This window comes from Heterocephalus glaber, unplaced genomic scaffold, assembly GCF_053883595.1.
Source record: "Heterocephalus glaber isolate CG9 unplaced genomic scaffold, H.glaber_assembly_v1.0 deba00001593, whole genome shotgun sequence".
NCBI lineage: Eukaryota > Metazoa > Chordata > Mammalia > Rodentia > Bathyergidae > Heterocephalus > Heterocephalus glaber.
Genome location: NW_028258368.1, coordinates 2,157,309 through 2,182,235, shown reverse-complemented (window position 1 = coordinate 2,182,235; position 24,927 = coordinate 2,157,309). Strand labels below are relative to the sequence as shown.

Below are 24,927 nucleotides of genomic sequence, written 5' to 3'. Positions count from 1 at the left end.
GATATCAGTAGTTCTCCAAAATGCTTCCAAATATTAGAGAAGAAACAAGAAGCCCTTGTAACTACTAAATACATTAATCCTTAAAGTCACAGAAATAAGTAAAACAATAATTGATATAAACATAGGTTTAAAATTTCAGTATCAAACCAAGATAAGATGCTTTCATAAGAATTGTATTTATCCATTTCCTCTACTTACATATTCATTTCCTGCAGATTCTCAGCTGCAAAATAAAAAGTCTTGATCTGTGGATGGTTGATCTTAAATGCACTGGGAGGAGGAGAAACACAAGCACATCAGAATTAGTGTTTGTAATCATCTGTGGGTCTGAAAAGAAATCCGTCAAATACAAGCACCATAAAAGTATTTTTTGTAAATTTACAAAAAAAATGTTGCACAAACACCTATTGTCCAGTTCCTATTTCAGATAGCACTCTGCAAGTCAAATTATCATATTAATACTGAGACTTAACTAGTAAATACTTTCCATTCAAAACATATAGGCATTTCTATTTCTTTTCACTTATTAACCTCTTTACTCTAAAGATATAATAAGTTAAATTTGACAGTCGTAGAGGTGTCACTTCAAAATATTCATACCAAAGCAAAGTTTTTATTCAAATTCAGTTAACTGTACACCAGAATTTTATTTATAAAAATAATTAGGTATGGATTTCCACACTGTGACAATTTATCAGAAATCTTGTGCAAGATGGCTTCTAGCTTAAAGGAAAAATTTAAAACTTTGACATTAAGAAATAATAAACTCCTTCCACTTTGCCATTTAGACCGGAAGTCCTACAGGACAGGATGGTTTTGTTACATTACCATTCAAAAGCCACAAGAATCAACAGAACTCATGCATCATGATATGCATGGTGCTATATCAGAGTGCCAAAGAAACAAAGCAAAATCAGTTTATTAATTGTTTCACAAGAAAAAACAATTAATCGCTGCAACTAAAAACATAGGTCAGTAGAGAAATGCCTCTTTTCAATAAAACTGGAAAAGATACCAAAAGTTGGAGAATTTTTAAAAGGTCAAAGAGGATATAAATGCAAAATAACAGCAGGATGCTGTCGTGGAAAGGCCTTTGACTGGAAGTCTGGACCCAGAGTGCAGACCCTGAAGTCCCTGAGCTCTGAACTGGTAACACTCTCTTCCAGCTACTGTGTTTCCTTCTCTCTAGAACAAGGGCCTCAAGCTGGAGAGTGCTTTGCTCTTGTCAGTTTTCAAATCTTTGGGGCTTAAACTACATCAGAGTACAATCTCAAGCTTAAAACACCTCAGGGAATCCAATGGTAAGTGTACCCCTGACAACGCCATGAGCTAGGAGGAACTGGCTGCAGTGATGTCTGCAGCTCTGGTGAACTCTGTTTAACTATTTGTTCTCTTTGCAAGGTCCAAACCGTGACATCTATCTGACCCCCCTTTCAGCCCTGGATAGGAATGTATTTTTCATTCTATCATGGGCACAATTAATAGCATCCCATGCCAGGTCTTCCAGGAGGCTTTAAATCCATCTCTTCCATCAAATGAAATACCAGAAAATGAGAGGTTAAATATTTCTATTAGTATTTAACTGCCAACTTTTAATGTTTACAATTCCCAGACATTTGAGCATTACTTGCACTCACTTCCACATCACAACATCACTTGATGGTTAGAAAGGGACATTATCCTAGCTCAGGTGTGTGGAGGTTAAGAAATGACTTACTGCTTTTTCTTGCATTCTGATGCTCTTTCCACTGTGAAATCAGACAGGTTGACAAATCCATCTGCTTTCTCTGCCTGAAACAAATACACACCACAAATAGGAATAAATACATCAATCCTAGGGTTTATGAGATTATATAAATGTAATAGAGATGGTATAAATGAAATGAGGGAGAATCAATAGATACTTCTTTGAATCATCACTAACGATGGACTTATCCTAGATACAAAATTTATGACAGAAATTAGTATTTTCCTGATAAGTTACCCAGAATCTTTTCATGAGAAGTGACATGACACAGCTTAGAGATGGTCAACTCTGGCAGGCACAGGGCCCCTGACCCCTTCCTGTCTGCGAGGAACCCACAACGCCAACCCATCTGAGACCTACTTCCTGCTGAGCTCATAGCCATCCTCAGCATCATTCTCGTCCTACTACCACAAACATATAAGATGAAACCCCATTAGTAACCTTGATATGGCGGACAGAGCCCTTCCTCTAAAGTTAGCAATTCTATACTCCTATCATGGACCTACCTCCTGCTAATTGTTATGACTTAAATGAGTCTAGATAAATAAAACACTTAAGAAACACCCAACAAACATTATTTCCTCTCCCAAGTCTGTAGGCAGTGTCTGGGGAATTCCTCCACAGATCCACATCCCACAGAAGAATCTTAGTTCCAAAATCAATTCCTGTAAAGGAAGACTTCACGAGAAAATGAGACTTACAAGGACCTAGCATGAATGTTGCTTTAAATCATCAAATATTTCACTGGAAATGTAATCATTGTCCCACCTCTCTAGGAATTTTTAAGGTATATATTATGAATAAAGTTTAACTGAGTTACAATGAAGCTGGATTGTTTGTCAAGTGGAACCCAAATCTCCTTTCATTGACATTGGTGTCTATGAATGCAAAAGTAACTCCAAAGATTAAGCATAGATGAGCCGATGGTTATTGGAGGATTAGTTAAAATTGTTTTTGAAATACAATCCTAATTTTTAAAGTCATCTAGCTATGTTTAGTGCCATAGGCATTCTTGGTTTGATTCATCATTCTGTCTCCTTTTCTTATTGCCAACTAGAGGCCCTTCCTGCAGTCTTCAAAAAAAAATCAAACTGTGAAACATTCAACCATGTTTCCATCCTCCATCTCCTACATGACTTAAGTCATCCAGTTCTTTACCTGCACTGCCTCCCTCTTATAAGATTCAAAACTTCATCCTCTTGGACACTTCTCCTTTAAAAATATCCATACAACATTTTCTGAATATACATATTTGTTCATATATATGTTTTAATCTACATACGTATAACATACAATCATATATATTTTATATATATGTGAAACTTATCTGTTGATAAGCTGCTTAATTACCACATGGTGTTTTCACCAATTCTACCTCAAGAGAGAATAGAGTATTTGAAGGATATAAAATGTATAAGTCAACTTTTTATATGACCTGCAGTACTTCCTGTGAGCTCTCGGTGTCATAAAAAAGTATATGTTTTAAAAACTATTAGGTTCCATCAGTTCCACTTATAGAGCTATACTCAGAGGATTCAAAAATGGATACAGTTCTTAAATAAATACATGTACATACACGGTCAGAGAAGCACTATTCACAATAGCCAAAAGAATGAAAAGCCCAGCCCATCAATAGATGATGGACAAATTGTCATGTATCCATACAATGGAAGATTATTCATGCATATAAAAGAATGAAGTATTAATGCATGCTACATGGATGAATCTTAAAAGCATTATGCTAAATGAAACAAATCAGACAGAAAAGGTCACATATTGTATAATTCCATTTATTTCAAGTATTCAGCATACAAAATCCGTAAAGATAGAACACAGTTTGGCACTGAGGAGTGATGGATAGGAAACAGTTGCTTAGTGTTACCTTTTGGCAGGATGAAAACATTTTGGATCTAGAGAAAGGAGATGGTTGTACAACACTGCGAATATACTAAAACTGCCACTGAGCTGCTCACTTTAGTTAATTTCATGTTACATAATTTCTTTCTTAATATATCATCAGTTATACTCAAGTATTTTTAATTAAAATTCCCATAATCTATATAGAAAGAAAAATGATTTATACTTACCATTTATTTCCACTTCCAGATACCATTAACCCCAATGACTTCCACATTTCTAACTCCTATTTTCTTTTTTAGTCGTCACTTGATTGAACTCTAGTAACTGATGCTATAGCTCCTTTCTGCCTCTTGACATCCCCTCCTATCTGGGATTTTCTGACCACACATTACTGCTGCTCCCCTTTTCCTCTGAAGACTCCTTCTCTTTCATGGGGTCTTCTCCACCTGTGTGTTTCTTAAATCAGAGTTCTTCCCACAGACATAGGACTCTTCTCATCTCAGTGCTCTCAATGAGTGATCATGTACACTGTATGGCTTAAGTATCATTTTACACACATATCCAAAATCTATTCCTCAAGCTTCAACTCAGCCCTGGAGCTCCTGCCCAGATCTACACTGCCTAGTGCACCTGCTCATATAGGTATTCCACAGGCTCCCCAAGAGTGACATATAAAAAACCAGATCCATCTCCTTGCTCACTAACATATGCCTACTGTTTCTCCTCTTCTGTTCTCTGCTTCAAAGAACAATACCACTTTCTATCCAGATGCCAAAGAAAACAATCTGAGGGATAACCTCCCAGCCCACCTATAGTTTTAAGAGTCTGTCTCCATCAAAACTCATGTTGAGGCTCAGTCCTCAATGTGACAGTGCTAAGAATAGTTTTGAGGGCTTTAAATGTAACTAAGTCACTAAGAGAAATTCCCTTCTCACGAGTTGTCATTCTTTCAGGTCTGGATCAGTTGCAGCAAGAGTGTTTATTTTAAAAGGGAAGGCACCCATGTGTCTGGCACCTTTTGCATGCAACTGTTTCCTTTTCCTTTCGTCTGGCATGAATTAGGCAGTGCCTGGTCCTCACCAGAAGATGAGCAGATGCCTGCACCATGATCTTGGGCCTCCAGAACTATCAGCTAAATAAACCTCTTTTCTTTCTAAGTCCCTAGTCTCTAGCATTTTGCTGTAGAAAATGACCTATGACAATATGCTTACAGGAATTCATGCAAGTAAACACAAAGTTCTATAATTGCTTTACCTGTCCCAGATTATTGACCCACCTATTACCTTCCACTTCCATCAGATCACCATTAACATTTTCTTGAATTACTGCAAAAGTCTCTGAAACTATTCTTCTTCTTTCTAATTTTTCCTTCCCTCCAATTTAGTGTCGAAGTCATGATCACAGCAAATCTTGGCATCAGGAGCATTCTTCATGTCACTTCTCTAATTAAAACCCTGCATGGTTTCCAATTGCACTTGGATAAATTCTGAATGCCTTAGCAGAAGGCCTTTTGTGATTAAGCCCTAATTAATACCACAATCTCATCTTCTCCAATGCTCCTTCTTCCTCCTCAGCCAAAAATGAACAGAAAACTTAAAACACAATACTTTCATAAAGCAGAATTAGAATTGACACCCAATTTGTGGTATCTTTAGTTTCTAGACAATTTATTTTCAGTACAAGAAGCCCATCTCAAAAGACAATATAAAAATCACTAAAAATGTGTGAAACATGCATGTACTCACATTTTTATTTACTTAAAAATAAATCAAAGTAAAAGATAAATTGTAAATCTTCATGTGGGTGGATTCTACTTCTTCATATCTGAAATGGCTACGATTCCTTCCAACAAGATACCCAGTAAATTTGAGCAAAACCACCTGTATTTCCCCAGTGAATCTTCCCCTCACAAGAAGACTGTTTTTCATTATTCTGAAGACATTCAAGCTGTATTTAAAGTAACAGACAACTGTGTCAAAAATGTTTCTTGCTTATTTGACTTGCAAAAATGCCTCCAAAATGACAATCATAGTGGGAAAATTCTGAAGGAATGACAGTTTTCTTTTCCTTCTCCTCCTTCTCCCCATAGTCCTTTCAGATTCTTTGTTGCCTCTTACATATAACAGAAATAACTAACTTGAATAGTATCTTTCCCCTTTAATGACTCCTAACTTTCTAAAAAGTTTCTTGCAAGCTGTGTTTTGGTACCTGCAAACTTCCCTCCGAATCCCTATGTAGTAAAAGACTTGTCCTCTTCCCAGAAGTATCAGATTATCCTCCGGCCATTGTGTAAAACTGTCTAGCAAACCTAGTCTTAAATTCTGAAACAACTCAGTAATTTTCACTTCCCCACACAATGTTCTATGATCAGACTATGCCTCAGAAGTCTTCCTCCCCACATTTCAGCCCATCCCTGCATTTCCCTCACCATCTCTGATTTTCTTCACCTTGGTGGAGTAACAAGTGAACTTGTTATCACTGGGTAGCACTAAATTCACATTTTTCAAAAATCATTAGTGTTAAAATGTTGGGGGGGAAGTTAAAAAGTAAAGGTGCTGATCATCTCTCTCATGTCATGAGTCACCTGTATTATATTTCCCTGAAACACTCTGTTTTCATTCATCTTCAGGCTCTAGACATTCATTTGTTCAACAAATGTTTACAAAGTACCTCCTCACATCAGGAACTGTGCCGAATATGTGGAATACAACTGTGAACAGACCAGAGATCTCGGCTCTCAAGAGAAAAAGAGATGATACACTCAACATGTAAACATATAAGTTGCTCAGAAAAAGAGATGTCAGTCAATATAATGGCATTTCAGAGTGTGAGCAGAGAAGGTTACCTACTGCTGCCTGGGTCAAACTGCCCCCTCCTGCCTCATCTCCTTAAGTTTCCAGGACCCAACTGAGGTGAAACCTTCTCCAAACCTTTCTCTCTGCTTTCCCCGTGCTGGCACAGGTGCCCCCTGCTTGTCCCAACATCAAGAAAGGGTTTCCCTTACAGTACTTCTCTCTCTGAATTCAGTCATCTGCTGCTTCTCCAATAGACTACGAATCTTGAAAGAAACATTTGTGTCATTTATGTATATTATTTATACATAAGGAAGGATTCAACAAATGTGGAAGAAGTTTTATGAATGACTGAGGAATAGGAAAGTTATTTTTTTCGTCTGACAATAAAATATTAAAATGAGATGCAAAAGCTACTTTGGAAAACAGTTCAGCAGTTTCTAAAAAAATAAACATATAAATTACCACACAACCCAACAATTCTACTCCTAGATATATACCTCAGAGAAATGAAAGCATATGCACACAAAGATTTGTATCCAAATATTTATAGCAGTATTATTCATATGCCCCAAAGCTGAAAAGAGGCTAAATGTCAAACTTGCTAAATGTCCATCAACTAATAAATAAACGGTATGAGAATATGTTCAGGCACTAGAATATTATTTAATAATAAAAAGCAAATGAACAACAAATGCTAAAACATGGATGAACCTTAAAGTGCTATGCTAAGTGAAGATACAAGACAACACATATTACTCTGACTCTATTTGTATGAAATCTATAAGCCTAGAACAGTGGTTGCCCAGGGTTGCGTTTGAGATTAATTGCAGATGGCCGTGAATATCTTACTAGTATAACAAAAATTGTTGAAAACTGACTTGCTGTAGTGGTTACATCACTTAGTAAATTTGCCAAGAAGTATCACTTGAATAGAGTAGATTTTATGATACATAAAAGAGTACCTCAATGAAGCTGTTTTTTAAAACATGGCAAGAAGGAAAAGTTTAGGGAACAGAAACCTATGAATAAAGTCCCTCTTGTTTGGCTATCAGGGAAACTTGGAAAAGGATGACATACGAGGTCTTTGATGATCCCATTTATGACTGAAAGTGACTGGTTCAAACTTTCACACAAATTGAGTTAATATTCCTACTATTCTAAGGTTTGAGCTTAATGATGGTTTCAGGTTTGGGCTAAAGAAATTTGTGACATGAGTATTTTATACAAAATTTGCCACAGTTCAGATATTTTTTAATTAAAATAGGACATTGAATCTTCATATTAAATAACAAAGCACAAAGAATTTTTAGGGCAGTAAAAATACTTTATATTTTTATTAGGTGAATACATGTCATTACACATCTGTCCAAACCCACAGATGTTCAACACCAAGGTTGAACCCTAATGTAAACTATGAACTCTGGGTAATAAAATGATGTGTCGAGATATTTTTGTTAATTGTAACAAATGTGTCATGGGGGGAAGGGTACTGGTAGTGAGCAGATCGCTGTATATGTAGGGGTGGGGGTAAAGGAGGAATCTCTGTATGTTCCATTCAAACTTGCTATGAACCTAATACTGCTCTACAATGTAAAGACATAAAACATCAGTTAAATAGGACATCAGGTTTTATATTTAAATGCAAATATAAGTGTCCTTTGCCTTTTTTTATTTTTTCATATAAGTACCTTACAAAATAAACAGAATTAGCTTCTTAAGTATATACATATGTCAGAAAGGTAGAAGACCAGATCATAGAAGTAAGACTGATGTACATGCTAAAGGCTTCATAAGTCAGAGAAGACCATGCCAAGAAAAAATGAACTGTAATATAGGACATTATTATGTATTTCACAGTTGGAATTAAAAAGTATTATTATTTCTCTATTTTCAATGAAACTACATTAACTTCATAGTTCTGAAATCAAAAAGCACCTTTTAGACTATTTTCATTGCAATGTTTCCCCAAAACATCTGCTATTAAATAAATTGTAGACCATAAAATAAATCTTAAGTTTGAAGAAAATTGATTTCATTTATTAATTAATTTTGTGGTTGTATTTTATAGTACGCTTTTTGTTTGTGATGAATATGGACTTAAAATGTTTGGAATCACTTTAAGTGAATTTAAGTAAGGTTATCCAGAGATTATCAGAATCAGGAGAAGCTGTAAAACTTCATTTCTCCAAATAAATCTATCGCTTTCTTAGTTCTGCCCAGAAATCCGTAGCACACTGGGAACAAAAGTCCAAGCCTGGAGCAGAGCTGCCATCCTCGTGACTCCTGGGACCAGTTGCCACTAAATTCTCACAGTGCACACTGATTCGTGACCTCTACAGAATCTGAACTGCATTTTCTAAAATATAAGATGCAAATAAACTGGGATTGAAGAACAGATGATAAAACAGTTTGGCCACCGAACAGAAATAGTCTCTCTCATGCGGTGCTAGTGGGGACCACACAATGGAAGGAAATAGGACAGTAAGGAGCAAAAAAGCATTCACCCTTTGACCTAGAAATCCCACTTCTGAGATCTGTCCTAAATACATCTTTGAGAATATGTGTCATGATGTGTGCATTGTAGCACTGTATGTATTCACCAAACACTGTAAAGAATGCAAATGTTCAGAAAACACTTGAGTAAACTGTGACAGTACATGAAAAGAAAAACTATAAAAAATGACATAAATACATACATATGTAGAGATAGTATCTTCTAGGACATAGTAAGAGTGTAAAGTGTAAAGTGGAATATGATATTTACAGTTGGCTAACTTTTAGAATTGGAGAATGGGATGTGATCCAATATGCATACTTGCACACATTTGCAAAAATAAACAAAGGGAAAAAGTAAATCCAAAACAAATAGGAAAGCAGGGAGGAAGGAGGGAAGAGGAGCAGGGGTGAGAGCAAGGCTTACCTAGCTGTAACTTGTTACATAGTTTTGACTTTGCAAGTGGGTGAATGATTGGTTCTTTTTTAAAAATCCAAAACAGAGAAAAGAAGCAACTCCTTAAATTGAAAATAACTGAACCTAACAATGTAAACATGCTGGCATGCCTTCACACATCACAATGGCTCTAAGTGACCTTAGGGCACAGAGTCTGATTATTCCTAGTCCTAGTCGGTAGTAGGAGACAGTTAAGACCTCTAATAGTGGCACTGTTGCTATCATTTTGAGCTCGTTCCGGTAATTCTTCTTCACTCTCCCCCAAATTACCCAGCATCCAAAGCTCCCCTCCTTCTCTCCTTACAGTAGAGTCCATCATACTGCTTATTCTAATAAGCAATCCCTCCCCCTTTTCCTTTCCGAGAAGAAAATACAGAGCTCAGCACAGCAAGGACATCTCTACCCTGAGAGCATTCCCCTTGCTGCAGGAAGGCAGCTGCATCAATAGCATGGGGCTGTGACAAGCACCACATAGGAAGCAAGACATAAGTAATTTTTTGTTTGGTTTGGCAGTTCTTTGTTCTGAACACCAGAAGCAGGCCTGGCAAATGAGAACACTTGAAATTCTTTTTAAGAAGTGTAGAAATTCTGAATGACATCAAATAAGAGCTAATATTTATTAAGCACTCAGCATAAGTCAGTGAGGGACTATTCACAGCCTTAGAGGAAAATTAACCCTGAGTGCTGGAACTTGTGAAATTGATGGGCATTTAAAACCAATAACGCTGATGTAGTTATAAGAGGGGAAAATTGTGTGGTACCAATACAATGACAGAACTTAGACCAAGATGCAGCACTCAGGTAAGTAATCTAGACATGAGACTGAAGACCTTCAGTCTTAACCACACGCAGAAAGAGGAAAATAAGAGAATCTAGAGTCAATGCCTGACACACGAGAAAGCACTGGATTCAGAATGAGAATACCTCACTGCAAGCCCCTAGCTGTGTCATCTTCGGTCGAGCCCTTAACCACTCTGAGTCAGTGTCCTCACAGTGAGAAGCAGGGACAGCCAACTCCTTCTGGCTAAATAGAACGAACGTGGGTACATATAATACCATCAAATTGTTAAATCCATAAAAATTGCATGACTTTATTGTCATTAGTCCCTAAGAAATAAGAAAAGGGGGGAAGAGAAAACAAAAGAGAAGGAATGACTTAGAAAGGAATAAGGTGATGTTAAGCCTTTTGATTCACTGTTGCTGAGCCCTGTGTCATTCTGTGTCTCAGCTCTCCCCCGTCACCTTGTTATCAGATGCATAGTTTCAAATTCTCTGGAGAATAATAATGCTTGCAACCTTACTAAATTCTTTCTACATTATGTGGGGTATATTTTTATGAAAATATGATTGCATTTGAATTTACTTAACATTACCCTATAAATATAATTAGATTTTGATCACTAGAAACTTTCTTCTTACGAGTGCCTAGAAATAGATATTCTGTAGAAAAAAAATTTCATCAATGTTTTCGACTGATAAACAGAAAGGCCCCATTTCCTACAGAACCCAGAGAGTCTTGAAATTAATTATAAAAATAATGCTCTGATGATCATAATCAGGAAGGTCCTAGGGATACTTAAGCTTCAGGAAGAGAGAAAAGGCTCTGAAGCAAGCAGATCACGGTAGCAGATGTGGCCAGTGATCCAGCCACATCCAGGGTCCATCCTTACCACCCAGGCACCCTAGCCAGAATTCTCACTGCCGGAAGCTACACCCTTTGTGGGAAGATTCCTCTGGCTGCCAGATTCCACTCTTCACCTGTGCACAGGTGCTCAGGCATCAAAGCCCCCAGGACAGATTCTCTACTAATAACCAATGGGACTTGGAGTATAAATTCCCCAGCTCCCTGGCCTTTGGTGGGAAAACTGGGTTGTGTGTTTTTCACCAGCTGTCAGAGTTCCCCAACATGATTAAGCTATGGTTGCCAGGGATGTAGCTCAGTGCCGCCACACCCTCCTCGTAAGCACATTGTCCTGAGTTCAATCTCCAGCACCAGGAAAAAAAAGTACATATATATACACATATGATTAAGCTATGGTTGCCTGCAGTCCTAACATGCTTGCTAAAGAGAGCTTCCTAGCTTACCTTCCACCCTCTCACTTCCCCATTCTCTTTCCAAGTACAGTCAGCCCTCTACATTTGTGGGTTCCACACACATGGTCTGAACCAACCACATATCAAAAATATTCAGAAAATTACTGTGTCTTTATTGAACATATATAAGGCTTTTTCCCTGTCATTTTCCTCTAAACCATATAGCATAACAGTAACTATTTACATTGTATTAGGTATTATAAAAGTCTAGAGACAATTTAAAGTACACAAGAAGACTGTGTAGGTTATATACAAATGCTACACTATTTTATGTAGAGAACTTGACTGTTTAAGGATTTTGGTGTCCATGGGCATGCTGGAATCAGCACTCAACGTATAACACGGGATGACAGCCTAAACCAAGATGCCAGTTCCCTCACAGAAAATGTTTCCACTCGCAGATAAGCACCACCAACACTCCAACTGCTCACCATTATAATCTTCCTTTAGGTTTTTGGGGGGTTTTTTTGCTTCGTTTTATTGGTAAATTTTAGATATACATAATGATAACATTTATCATAGGGAATTTGTACCTGTATATCTTGTTTCTTCTTTTTTCCTCATTTCTCTCCTCTCTCTTTAACACTTTTTCCTCTCCTATTTACAAAAACTTTCTTTCCATTTTTTCCTTCTATTCTTTTTTTCCCTTCCTTCTTTTCCCCTTCCACCCTCCCTTGTTTGAACTTTTTCTTCCCATTTCCCAATATTTATTACACATTTTGGACCTCATTTATACTCTCAGTTTCTCAAAACAAAGAAACAATTTGATATTTAAACATGTGTGTCTGATTTATTTTACTTAAGAGTATTTGCCTATAAATGTCTCAAGTTTATCCTTCTTTATAGCAGACTAGTACTTAATTGTATAAAAATACCACATCTTCTTTATCCATTCACCCACTGATGGGCATTTGAGCTGTACGATCCCGCTTTAATATTCCCTCCTAAAAATCACCCACAGATATGAACACATTAGCTCCTAGCTAAGTGGTGATCAAGAAGTGGCTGGCACCCTACTCTCTGATGTGCCCACCAGCCCTCCTGGCTAACCATTCTTAATCAGATTCTCCATTCTCTTCCTACAGAATCATAGTTTAAGTACAATTATCTTGTCTTTCATGTACCATGACATACAAAGATAGTCATTACTTTCAGAAATGTCAATGTCAAAGACTGGCATTAAGATGGAAAGCTCACAATTGAAAAGAATTGTATGTGACTGTTCTCTGTGGTGTAAAAGTCTTCACACACACTCAGATCACAATCTGCCCCTGCCTGGCTGCCTTCGACATGTTTTTTTAGATGCCCTTTACCCCAGAGATACTATCATGTTCACCTACTTACGTTGGTCTTGTCAAGAGCACAGGGAAGAGGGGGCTGAGGGAGAGGAGGGAGGGAGAACAAGGGAGGAGGGAGAGAAGATAAAGGTTTTAAGTGAATTAAAAGCAATGTGATTAAATCTCACTGTTACAGAACAAATTATATCTCTTGGTATCTAACCAACTTCCTCTGTCATCCCTGATAAAAGTAAAAGTGGGGAAAGAATAAAGGAACACCACTTAAGAAAATTTAAAGTCATTCCCTTTCCATAATAGAGATTTAGGAGTAATAAAAAATAAGGTAAAGCTTTTTAAGATCATTTGGTCAATATAGTACATAACCTTGCCTTCACATATATATATTATTTCAAATGCTTTAGGAACTTTAAAATCTCTTCAAACTGTTTTCATAAATTTCATGAATAAATGTCAAAATACTTCTCAACAACAAACAACAAATCTGAGTCAAAGATGGGGAAAGGATATTTCTTCAAAAAAGATATACAAATGGCCCACAGTAAAAATATTGAAAGTAGTAGTCTTTAGAGAAATGCAAACCAAAACACCAAGAAGATATCACCTCACACCCATTAAAATGACTACTATCAAAAATAAATGAACAAATAAATACAGTGTGGTGAGGATGTAGAGAAACTGGAACCCTTGTGCACTTTTGTTAGGAATGGAATACCAAGCAGCTACTCTACAAAATAGTATGGAAGTTCTTCCAAAAATTAAAAATAGAATTACAATGTGATCCTGCAATTTTACTTCTTAGTATACACCCAAAAGAACTGAAATCAAGGTTTCAAGGATATACTTTGTATGTTCATATTCACATAAGAGCATTATTCACACTAGCCAAAAGATGAAAGCAACATGCATCCATCAACAGATATGAATGGATAAACAAAATGTGGTCTATAGATATAATAGAATATTATTCAGCCTTAAAAAGGAAAGAAATTCTGACACTGGCTACATATAATAAAATGTAAATGCCATGTAAATCATTATTGTCATTGTTAGTCTGTATTGTTAAACAAGAAAGTTTAAGGGATAACGACAAGAAAAAAAATGCATGTACATGCTGAGTAAAGGCATGGTTTTTCTGAGTATTTTTGATCCATAGTTGGTTCAGTCCATGTGTGTGGAACCCACAAATCCAGAGGACTAAATCTACTTGGAAAGAGATCAGCTGTGGACTCCATGGGGCTTGGTGAAGATAGGTCCCATATGGAAAAGACTCTACTGACTCAGTATTCAACAATACCAGCTATGACAAGGATAAACCCTGAAGACTTTGTACTCAGTGAAATAAGCCAGTCACAGAAGGACAGATAATATATGATTATACATATATGAACAACCTAAAGTAGTCAAATTCATAGAGACAGAAAGTGGAATGATGGCTTCCAGGGACTAGGAGGATAAGGAAAGGGAGTTATTGTGTACTAAGTACAGAGTTTCAGTTTTGCAAGATGAAAAGAGGTCTGGAGAGGGAAGAATTGCACAAGAATATGAATGGACTCAATGGTATTGAACTGTACCCTTTAAGTACAATTAAAATAGTCAGGTTTATGATATATGTATTTCATCACAATTTTAAAAAACAAATTTAAAAAGGTTTTCCCTACTACTCTGAAATAACTATTTTTCAATAAAAGATGAAAATTCATCTGCTACAGTAAATGTTACAAGATTTGAAGTGGGAAAATATCAGTGGCTAATGTGCTGTGAATAAGTACCTTCTCTTTCCCAGGGGACAACCATCTTTTCATGTTTCTGTTTAGCAAGGTAAGAATCAAAGGCCCCAGGGAGGATGGATAGTGACCTAAGCTGTCCAGTGGCTGCACATCAGGGTATTACCTGTCTTTTTGATTTGCAGTCCAAGGATAACTTCTACCATACCATGCCATTTCATTGTGGGGGTTTTTTTGTTTTTTTGTTTTTTGTTTTTTTGGTACCGGGGATCAAACTCAGGTCCTTGTGCTTGCGAGGCAGGCGGTGGAACCACTGAGCTAAATCCCAGGCCCTCATTGTGTCTTTTTAAAGACATCATTTCAAACTTGTTTCCTTGTACTTCTAACTCTTCAAAAATTCATTACTTTTTAAAATGTATCATTCCATAGCTTTCTCTTGAAATATTCTTGCAACATGCACTGTGGAAAATTAAACACAGCAGCACAATGACGAATGAGTTTATCCGCTAGCTTGTTTATGGAAGCATCTGGTCCCGGCCCTTGGATAAGCTTGCTCCAGAAAAATAATAAATCTTCAAATAAAGACTTCTTAGAAAAAATTCTCAAATCAAACCAAAAGTTCAGTTCATCTTTTGGGGAATACATCATTAGACTGCTTGGGAAATGAGTGTACACCCTCATCACCAGCTCCTGAATAATCTAAACTCTTCCTCCAGAGATAGAACCACTGTGCTGAAGAATACCAATGCCTTCCAGCCCACTCCTGCCTATGGCTTAGAATCAGCCTTTACAGGGCGTTGATGTGTATATTCTTAGAATCTCCGCCACAGGAGAGCCCAGAATTGCCAAAAGAAACCATTTCTGAGTCTGCACATCCCTAGCACAATTCTTCCTCTTGGCAAAAATCACAATACTCAAGCAAACATATTTCTTCTAAAGTATACATAAAATTGCTCTTCTTTGCATGTATTCCTTTAATTTTTACATACTTTTATCTGTATTTGATCTTTTCAAAGTAGTTCTGAATTATGTAGAGAATATGTTCTTGGTTAAAGTTTACTTAGAAAATGGAGGCATATAGAATTATATCAGTAACCAACATATCAATGTATCTTTGTATATATTAATATTTATATACATATATTAATGAATACATACTAATATTTATACATGCATATATATATTCATGAATATAAATTAAAAGTACATCATGTCATTTAAATTAATGACTGTGTGTATGTGTGTGCACTTTGTCTCCTGTAAATATTTTAAGGGATTTTAGAATAGAAGGCATTCTGGTTTTAAATTCTGTGGATTGACAAATGAAGTCATGATCCTTGAGTCATTATTTGAGGTCAACTCATCACTTGCAGCTATTGACACATCATATTTTGATCTGCCTAAACCATCAATAATTCACCTTCTCTTTCTTTTTTCTAGGTTGGCATAAAGTTCACCAATTTTATGCAATTGGTTTGAATTCTCTGCACGGAAGAAACATTTCATAACATCAGGATTTTGTCTGAGCTACATTCAGAGGCTTGCTGTCTGAGATAATGAATATGGAGTTGAAATAAATGAGAAGCCTCAAATTCTCAGTTTACTAGTCAAGGAACACATGAGGAATTCAGCAATGCTTTAATTAGATTATTTATATAACTGATAAGTAAAGTAATGATTAAGTAATTCTCTCAAAAAATCTAGGTGTCTACTCCATATCTACTTCTTCTAGGGTCTACAGACACAGTTTAAGTCAGATAAGTATAGAATATGTTTTCAGGAATTCACATTGTAATCACTAAAAGAAAATTTCCTACCTATGGAAAATTCACTCAGGCATTTTTTGAAAATAAGTGCTAAGAGATAATTATTGATGAAAGGTACAGGAGACTTAATGGCCCCTCTCCTGGGAGAATTAACCTGTTCTTAATTTTTCTTAAACTGAAAGAAAGGTACTACATATTTACTGAAACTTTCAGAACAGTTGCCTCGTGAATAGAGAAATTCTGGCTTTCAAGTAATATTTTTCTATGAGGGTAAATCTTGCCTAATCCAAAAACTGATAAGATCTTTGCTATAAATATTTTCATAAAACTGATCCCAAGAAAAACGCCTTCCAAATCTAAGATCCTCTGAAATTCACATGAAGTACATGTGTAGCTAGGGATGAAAAATGGATGAAGTCAACACATTTACTTGAAACCAGAAATATTTAGGCAGTGTCAGAGAAACAGAGTCATATTTGTTCAGCCAGATCAGAGCTCAAAGTGAAAAGCTTACACAATATGCATTAAACCAGCTGCTAACCTACAAGCCTCATTTCTTTACCTAAAAGTTTATGAAATAAAAAGCACAGGGTGATTCACCCAGGCATCCTATAGTTCGCTTCAAATATTGAGACAGCATCATAAATGGTTTCTTTACTTTAAAAATGGAAATTTCTAGTGATTTTATACTGAAAAAATAGTAGGCAAAAAGAAAGTAACAAAAAAAGTGAGTGACAATGAATCAAAATGAGATTCTACATTTTAGCCACGAACATTTTCTTCTTCAATTTTTGTATTATTTTCCTAGTCTCTCCAGGATCCAAATCTTGGACTTTTTCTCATTTTAGCTTCAAATTTTCTGTCTTATATCCAATCACCCTCCATACATTGCCATTTTTTAAAAAAATCAGGGTACTATTACAAATCAGCACTGCTAGCGCTCTTGTCCAGAAGTTTACCACCTCCTGAAAGTTCTCTTCTCAATTTACTGCAGCTACATTAATATTTTTTCACATTCCAAATTCACTCCTAGCTCAAGAATATACAGTGGCTTCTTACTGCCTGCTGGATCATATCCACATCCCCACACTGTGTGTCTGAGGCCCCGTTTACTGACCCTGGGTCATCTCTCAATAGAGAAGTCATGCAGTCCAGAGAAAAAAGCCCAGCTTTTGAGGATATCAGTTTTAATACTTGCTCTGGCATTTACTTCTTATGAGGCACTGAACAAGTTCTTTAAATTCCCTGAGCTTCAGTAAACCACTTGAAAAATGTGAATAATAAAATCTGTCTTGCTCAGTTATGAGAATTCAATAGAATGCCTAACATAGCAGGTTGGTGCAGCTTGTTTACATTTTTATTCCTTTATTCACGTTAGTCCTTGGGCTAGAATCCCCATCCCCTACGCTCTACTCCTCACATTCCTGATAAGGTGTCAGCAACACTGGAACAGCTATGTGGGGCCTAAATGAAACCACAGGGTCTTGGACCTTTTCCTGTATCTCTTTTTAAAAATAAAAGTGGAAATCCCATTCCTGAAAATTTACTTCCTGCAAAAAAACGGTTCTGATTCACAATCTCATTTCTCAAAACTCTCATGGGCAATGTAAATGCTCATGATTCCTAATGCTTATTTATATATGAAATCAACAAATATTAACCAAGTGCTTATTAAATGTCAGGCACTGAGTAAGACTGTAAAGATATTGCCCTACAGAGATTACTATTAATTATGGAAAACAGTATGTCTGACAAACATAAAAAAGGATGATGATGATGATGATGATGATGATGATGATGATGATGATGATATAAAATGCTCAGGCAACAGAGAGGTAGCTAAGTTTAAGGCCATGGATAGGTCCACACCAAAGAAGGGTATTTAAAATAAAACTTTTCTTATGAGGAGGAACAAGCTTGACAGAATTAGATGAGAGAAAGACTTCAAGGCATAGAAATAAAGGTTTCTGAGCAGAGAAACAATATGTGCAGACTTAGGGAGAGCAGGCGCATGCCTTGGCAGAAACCCTAAGTTCTGTAATTCAGCTTGGAGTGGAGAGTGTGGGGAAGGAGGAAAGGTACCAGCAAAAGTGATTCCTTTAAGCCAGAAAGTAAACTTGTACTTCATGCTAAGGACAAAAGAAAATAAGAATGTAGGTTTTAATCCCAAGATTTTAACCAGCTGGGATTTGCATAGCCGTTAAACTCACATATGGTTTTCAAAGACGTGGTGTGTGATCTTGTGTGCTGTCACTTTCTAAGTATATAAAATGTGACATGAAAAATGCCAGATGACCTTTCTCAAGGAAGTCTGGGGAGTGCAGTTAGAAACTGAGACATGTGGAAAAAGAAGAAAATGAGGTGCATTGTGCATTGATTACTGAATAGCAGTGACAGCAAAAGACCCAGGAGAAAAGAGAGGAGGGTATGGCCTCCTCAGGCAGTGTCAGGAGCAATAGGGATAAGCAAAGGAACCTAGTGGGATCACTTGTAATTTCACAGCAGAACTGTTTCATTTCTAGAGCTGTTCTCTCGAAACTTTACTGGCAGCAGAAGACAGTGGGCTTAATTGAATCACGCATCCTGGTCCCCAAATGAACTCACGTTGGCGTGGGGCAACACCATGGATTTAGGAATCAAAGGAGTCCGAATGGAAGCTTTCTTACACTTACAATGTGTAGGTCTTGGGGCAATTTACACCATCACTCTGAGTCTGTCTTCCCAGCTGCCAAATGTGGTGATTATTTCTACCTCTGAGCATGATTCTGAGGGGTCAGCAAGAGCACATCTGAAAAATACCCAGAAAAGCTCTTGCAGGGATAGTAGACCTTCTCCATGGCAGACCTTCTCTGAGAGGTACTGTTACCCCTCAGCATCTGGCTAGGTTATTAACCACAGGCTTGTCCTCACACAAAAAATAGGGAATATAGGGCTGGGGATTTAGCTCAGTGGTGCTGGCGCCTGCCTTACAAGCACAAGGTCCCGAGTTCGATCCCTGGTACCAAAAACAAAACAAACAAACAAAAAATGGGGAATACAGGAGGCAAAATTAGACACCTGTTTGTTAGACACGGGTGCCTTAGAAGCAATTTCACCGAATCTGAATTCTCTACGTGGTTTAAAGTAAATAAATGTTTTGGCTTGAGGGTATGTTCTTGGCTCTTATTTCACAGTTGATATTCACACAGGTAGCAGGAATATGATTGCTAACTAAGTACTCATTGGGGCCTTTTTTCCCACAACAAATATATAATTAAGATGTCACTGTGTGTGTGTGTGTGTGTGTGTGTGTGTGTGTGAGAGAGAGAGAGAGAGAGAGAGAGAGAGTCTTTATAGAAGAGTCCTTCCATGGTACACTATAATTCATTACTTTCCTAGCCACAAAAAAGCAAACTTATTCCCAAGATAAACTTGCTAATCTAATTGTATTCAAGCATCAAAATAGTGCTTCCTACATTTGCACAACACAAGTCAGCCTGAGGCCTGCCTGTGTCTGAGGCTCTATCCTTTCCCTCTCCCTAATCTCTCAATGAGTGCTGCTGGTCCCTGTGGCAGACCAAGATTCCTGTCACCTGAAATACTGAAGGTCTTATGCCTGAAGGTACCTCTGCAACAAGCAGAAGCCAAATAAGCTGATGGGACCAAATGAGCCACATCTGTAACAATGTAGGTTCACAACAGCTTCCTTTAAATTCTAAGACAGTGACAGTACCCAGAACATATGTGCTGATTAATCTGATTGATAAGATTAATTTTTTGCTAAATCCAAGATTTACTACTTCCCACAGATGTGCCATGCTCCATCACTACCAAATTTATCCAACAGCCTCCAGAAATTCCCCAGAGTAAGTACTCTTATGGTGCAGATGACAATTACATGTCATAATTACTCAAAAGCATGAACCTAAAATAATAGAAAATAAGAAAGAAAAATTTATATTAACTTTAAACTTCCCTATAATAGAAGGCACGATCATAGTCTCAGGTTGCTTTAGTTTGGGCGAAACAATTCTGTGGGAGACAAGATGAAGATATATCCAGAAGAAGAGAAAAATAAAAGGACGAGAAAAGAAATAGTGGAAAACTGCACATTCTGCAAGGAGACACCTTCCACTGAAACCCTAAATCTTTGATAAAGTTGTTAAAACTCACGAAATCCATCAAAATATGTATTTTTGTGGAATTCTAGAGAAGTTTGTGCCATGCTGTTCATGGAGTAACGCCTTGAGGAACAGGGGTACAGAGAGGAGCTCTAGGGGAGTGTGCTTATTCTGAGGTACTGGAATTGGATTTGAGTCCAATTTAAGCAAATCTTTAATGTTGCCTAGGGTAATTAGGGTAATTCAATTTTTTATTTAATTATGTGTTTTTGTTTCTCTTTTGGAAATTATTTTGACTAGTAGCCTGTAAAAGCAAATTCATCAACTAAAAAGTTGACCCCCAAATAATATGAAGCTCTTATTTCACATTTATAAAGGTACATTTCTCTAGCACTGTTGCCCTGAGTGATGGGCATGCACAAGTCATTTAAAAAGAATGGTGTCATATAACTCAAGTTGCTCTGGATTATAAGCAGTTCTTAAGTACTTTTCCCTTAAGTGATTAGAGGATCTTCATTGCTGATCTTCCCTATCCTAAAAAGAGGTTCAAACCCTCCCAAGATCAACCATGGAAAAGACTACTGATTCAATATTCAACAACAGCATCATTTGAAAATGTTTCCAACCATGGAAGAACAGCACACTGTCTAACAATCACTGTGTCTCCAGTTCTTTTCAACAGAAAACTAGTCTGTGAAGCAGACCACAACAGTGTATGTCTATTGAAGCATAAATTAGTCAACTATCTTATTGAGTGTCGTCCTCACATCAGTGGTTTAATGCCATCACGGAAAAAGCAACTCCAGGCACCAGCACAAAGCTGGCACACAGGTTAGCAATTCCAAACTAGCCCACCTAATAAAGAAGGCCAGAGGAAAGGAAGGGGATGAAGATAGCAAAGAAGAAATGAAAATAGCTTTTCAGGAATGAATCAATTCATGTCCTTAATAGATGGAGAAGCTGAGTACCTTTTGAGTAGAAACCTTAGAAATGTAAATTTACCATATTAATTGATGTCCACATAAATTTTGAAATTATTAGAATCTCTCTTGTGTAACAGTAACAGTAATAGAACCTGAAAGCCTCCGTCAGCAAGGATATAAATTTGGGATTCCCCTTTTCCTTCCTCTCGACCAAAGAGTAGTCAAGCAGGATGACTGTCTGCTCCATGATATAGAACAGGATAAGCTACATATCTACTGGACCAGAAATGGTCTCTAGAACTTTTTTGGCTGCTGTGTCCCAAGTATCAGAAATCAAAATTAACTTAGGCACAAGTGTCATGTGATCTGTGATTTTTCATCCATCCTTTGGTGGAGAGGCTAGGACAGGAGGAAGAAGGCAGACTCACCATCTGGTTGCTGTACCAGTACAGCGATGACCCTTTGAGCACCACCCAGAACTTTTTCCATTTGTTGCTTAGGAAAGTTCCCTTTTCCTTTTTCTTAAACAGCCACCCTTGACAGTCAGCATGTCCCAGATCTTTACACGATATCCTCCTCCGACTCATCCTGAAAAGACCTGCAATGGTTATACAAAGAGGTGTTACTTTGATTTATGTGGCAAAGTGAAAGGCATCTTTAATTGTTTAGCTTCCTGGAGTCGTATTTTTCACCCCCAAAAATGCAAAAAAAATTTATGTATCTGTTTTATTTTTTAAACATTCAGTCTGTGCCTAGAAGGTATAAGATATAGGCAAAGAAGCAGTGAGGCTAATATTCAAGTATTAGTTGAAAAATTAAAATCCCGAGGCTGACAGGCACATCACTGCAGTCTCTCATCTCCTGTCAGCAACGGTAGCACTAGTTATGCAATAGATATGGAAGGGTTAAAACCCACCTAAAAACAGCTACTCTCCGACTGTATGCCAGTCTTTCTAAGCTCGGTTGATATTGACATACCATGAAGGATTAATCCAAATGAACAGCATGCTGTCATTTCTTAAAATCAATCCAAAAATAACCAAAAATTAATCTGCCATCCACCTCCTGATATTAACATTCAGACAGACAAAAATCTGATCCCAAAGAAGACATCCAAGGAAGAAACACATACACACACACACACACACACACACACACACACACACACACACACACACGAAGGGGATAAAGAAACAAAAGATATCTGATTACCTTGAGTTTTCTTCCTTGGCTTCTGACGCAAGGGAACCTGCTGAAAATGCAGGAAGGAAAGAAAAGAGGAAATTTCTGATTGTGTTGTAACATTTGTAAAGAGAGAAGGAGGGAGGAGGTGGCAGTGTTTATGAGCAGGGTGGATTCTAAAAAAAACTCTCCAAGCAGAGCTACAGGAGAGCTACTAGCTGAGGCACAAAATGTGCTAATTAGAATCAATATACATTGGGCTGAACCTGAAAAAAAAAGCAACAGAGCATTTATCACTAATGTTTCCTGTTTCCACCCACGGGTATCTCTCTCACTACTTATGACAGCAGTGTTCACTGAAGTTTTACATTTTTGTGTGAGAAGGAAAAAAATATATCCTGTTTTCATATAATGGCTAAATAATGATGATTATTTAAGTAAACCTGAAGGATAACTGCCACAATCACAAAATAATACAGGTTCGTGTTGAACTAAGTTTATGATCCTGCTACTACATAAGGTTACATTTAAGCCATTGAAGTAAATACCCAAGGAAAATAAATTCTATATCTCTTTTGGTGTGATCTCAGTAACTTCCAACTTTCCTTGTCAAAAAAATTCTTCTTTGAAGCCAAATTTAAATGTCTTATTCTGTCTTTATCTCTGAATATTTCTCTCATGTTTTATGGAAGATAAATTAGTTACCAACTACTATTCTGTACTAGTTCTTTAAATCTTTAAATCAGACATAACACAACATATCAGAAATATGTTTTATTCACAAAACATTATAAACAATTCACAGAAAATCAGAAAATCAGCAAAAATATAACCCTCCAAAACAATGCTTTCAAGTGCCCATCTATGTATACATGCACATTTACAGAAAATTTTAGCTTAAAGAAATGTCATTTTTCCTCTACAATATCTAAGCTGAATTTATTCAGGTTTAAATAATTTGCTTTTATATTAACAAATAGAGAAGTTGAAAAAATTAAAAAGCATACAATTTTAAAGGAGCTCTAAAAGTTGGTAGATAACATGGCATTTTATGCTACTTTAGATGTGTCTGGCTCGTATTCTACATATCTAACTATTGATCTAATAGCTTTTATATATGGTTCTACTACATGTTAAAGAGAAAATATGTCATACTGTGGAAATGTGATAGGATTTTAAAATCCAGAGGCCCAGAATTAATTCATGGCTATCATAATGTGTAGCTGTGTCATGCAGGGAAAGGCCACTCTGAACCTACTTATTATTTTAAAATCAAAATATGTACAAGAATCACAACCTTATAGGTTTCATAAGAATTTGACAAGATTTATTTGTGAAAATGCTCTAAAATGTACAAGTTTACATGATAATATGTAATATAATATTTTATATCTACTAAACAAAAATATATTTTTAGGAAAAGTATGTGTGTTTTCTTCAGCAATGATGATTAAGTTAAATTATATTCCTAGGGGGTAGACAGCTTAGGAAATCCTTCACTGGTTCTTTATTTTATGAAAGTTCTTTATTTTGTATGGATGATTGATTAGTTTCCTCAAGGATATTTTATGCAAAAATAGATATATGTCAATCATAGCATGCTATTTAAATCTAAGCATGTTATCATGGAAATGTCCTCTCCTCAGTTGCATTTCACAATATTTACCTCACTGTCTGCTTCTTGTTCCAAAATTCCCCCATTCTAGTCTCCAGGCATATTTGTTCCCCTTTTCCCTGGGGAATGAGCCCAGTGTCTTTGCACTGAGCTATATTCCCAGCCTTTGTTTGTTTGTTTTCATTTTGAGAGAGGGGCTCACTACCTCACTAAGTTGCCCAATCTGCGCTCAATCTTAGAATCCTTCTGCCTCAGCCTCCCTGATCCAGGTATCTTTTTTGATATGCCAATTATCTGAGATGAGTAAAAGCCAATTAGTACCTACTGACAAAATATTTTTGCCCAAATATGTTATGTCAGTTGAAGCTAAAACTTAGCTAAGAGCCAAGACTCAAAGCAAAGAGCATGTGAACATAGATGGTGGGCAAGATTTGGGAAAACTGGGATCCAAGAATCTCTGCCAGGGAGCCATTAAAACAACTAAGAATCTGGAGAATTAGGGAGAAAGGGAAGTCTCAGGGCTCGAAATGAAAGAGGTGAGATTACATTATTTCAAACAAAAAGAGCAGCTTTACAAAGATCGGGCAACTGGGAGAAAATCCCTATAGGACAGCTACAGAATCTGCAAAGGGAGATAGGAGGCAACATTCATTCCATGGCTCCAAGGATACCAGCGAGTCTCCTCCACCCATCTCCTGGGGGTTCCCAGTGACACTGAGGACCCTCTAACTCCAACAGCAAACCTTAGATCTACTGCCAGAGACAGCCCAATGCAAAGTGTGGGCTCTGATTCAATTTTAAGCAAGACCAGCCTTTGGTTTATGGCTAAATTCATGTAACTGGGCTGAGATGAGAAGTGGAAATGGAAAACAG

The 24,927-nt window shown here is 37.0% G+C and overlaps 1 protein-coding gene across 3 annotated transcripts in view; it reads right to left on the bottom strand.

Annotated features, from left to right (window-relative positions):
• Window positions 1-24,927, bottom strand: part of Ipcef1 (interaction protein for cytohesin exchange factors 1) — a 158,122-nt gene that overhangs the window by 60,038 nt on the left and 73,157 nt on the right. Inside the window, exons 4-7 of one of the 3 annotated variants that reach the window (XM_087193433.1) lie at window positions 22,470-22,509; window positions 21,686-21,855; window positions 1,718-1,791; window positions 199-270 (exon numbers count right to left, since the gene is read on the bottom strand). In XM_087193433.1, coding sequence (XP_087049559.1) covers window positions 199-270; window positions 1,718-1,791; window positions 21,686-21,855; window positions 22,470-22,509 — 356 coding nt within the window. Of the gene's footprint in view, window positions 1-198; window positions 271-1,717; window positions 1,792-21,685; window positions 21,856-22,235; window positions 22,391-22,469; window positions 22,510-24,927 lie in introns of those variants that run through there. The other 2 variants (XM_004856856.4, XM_004856854.3) reach the window with 2 other exon arrangements.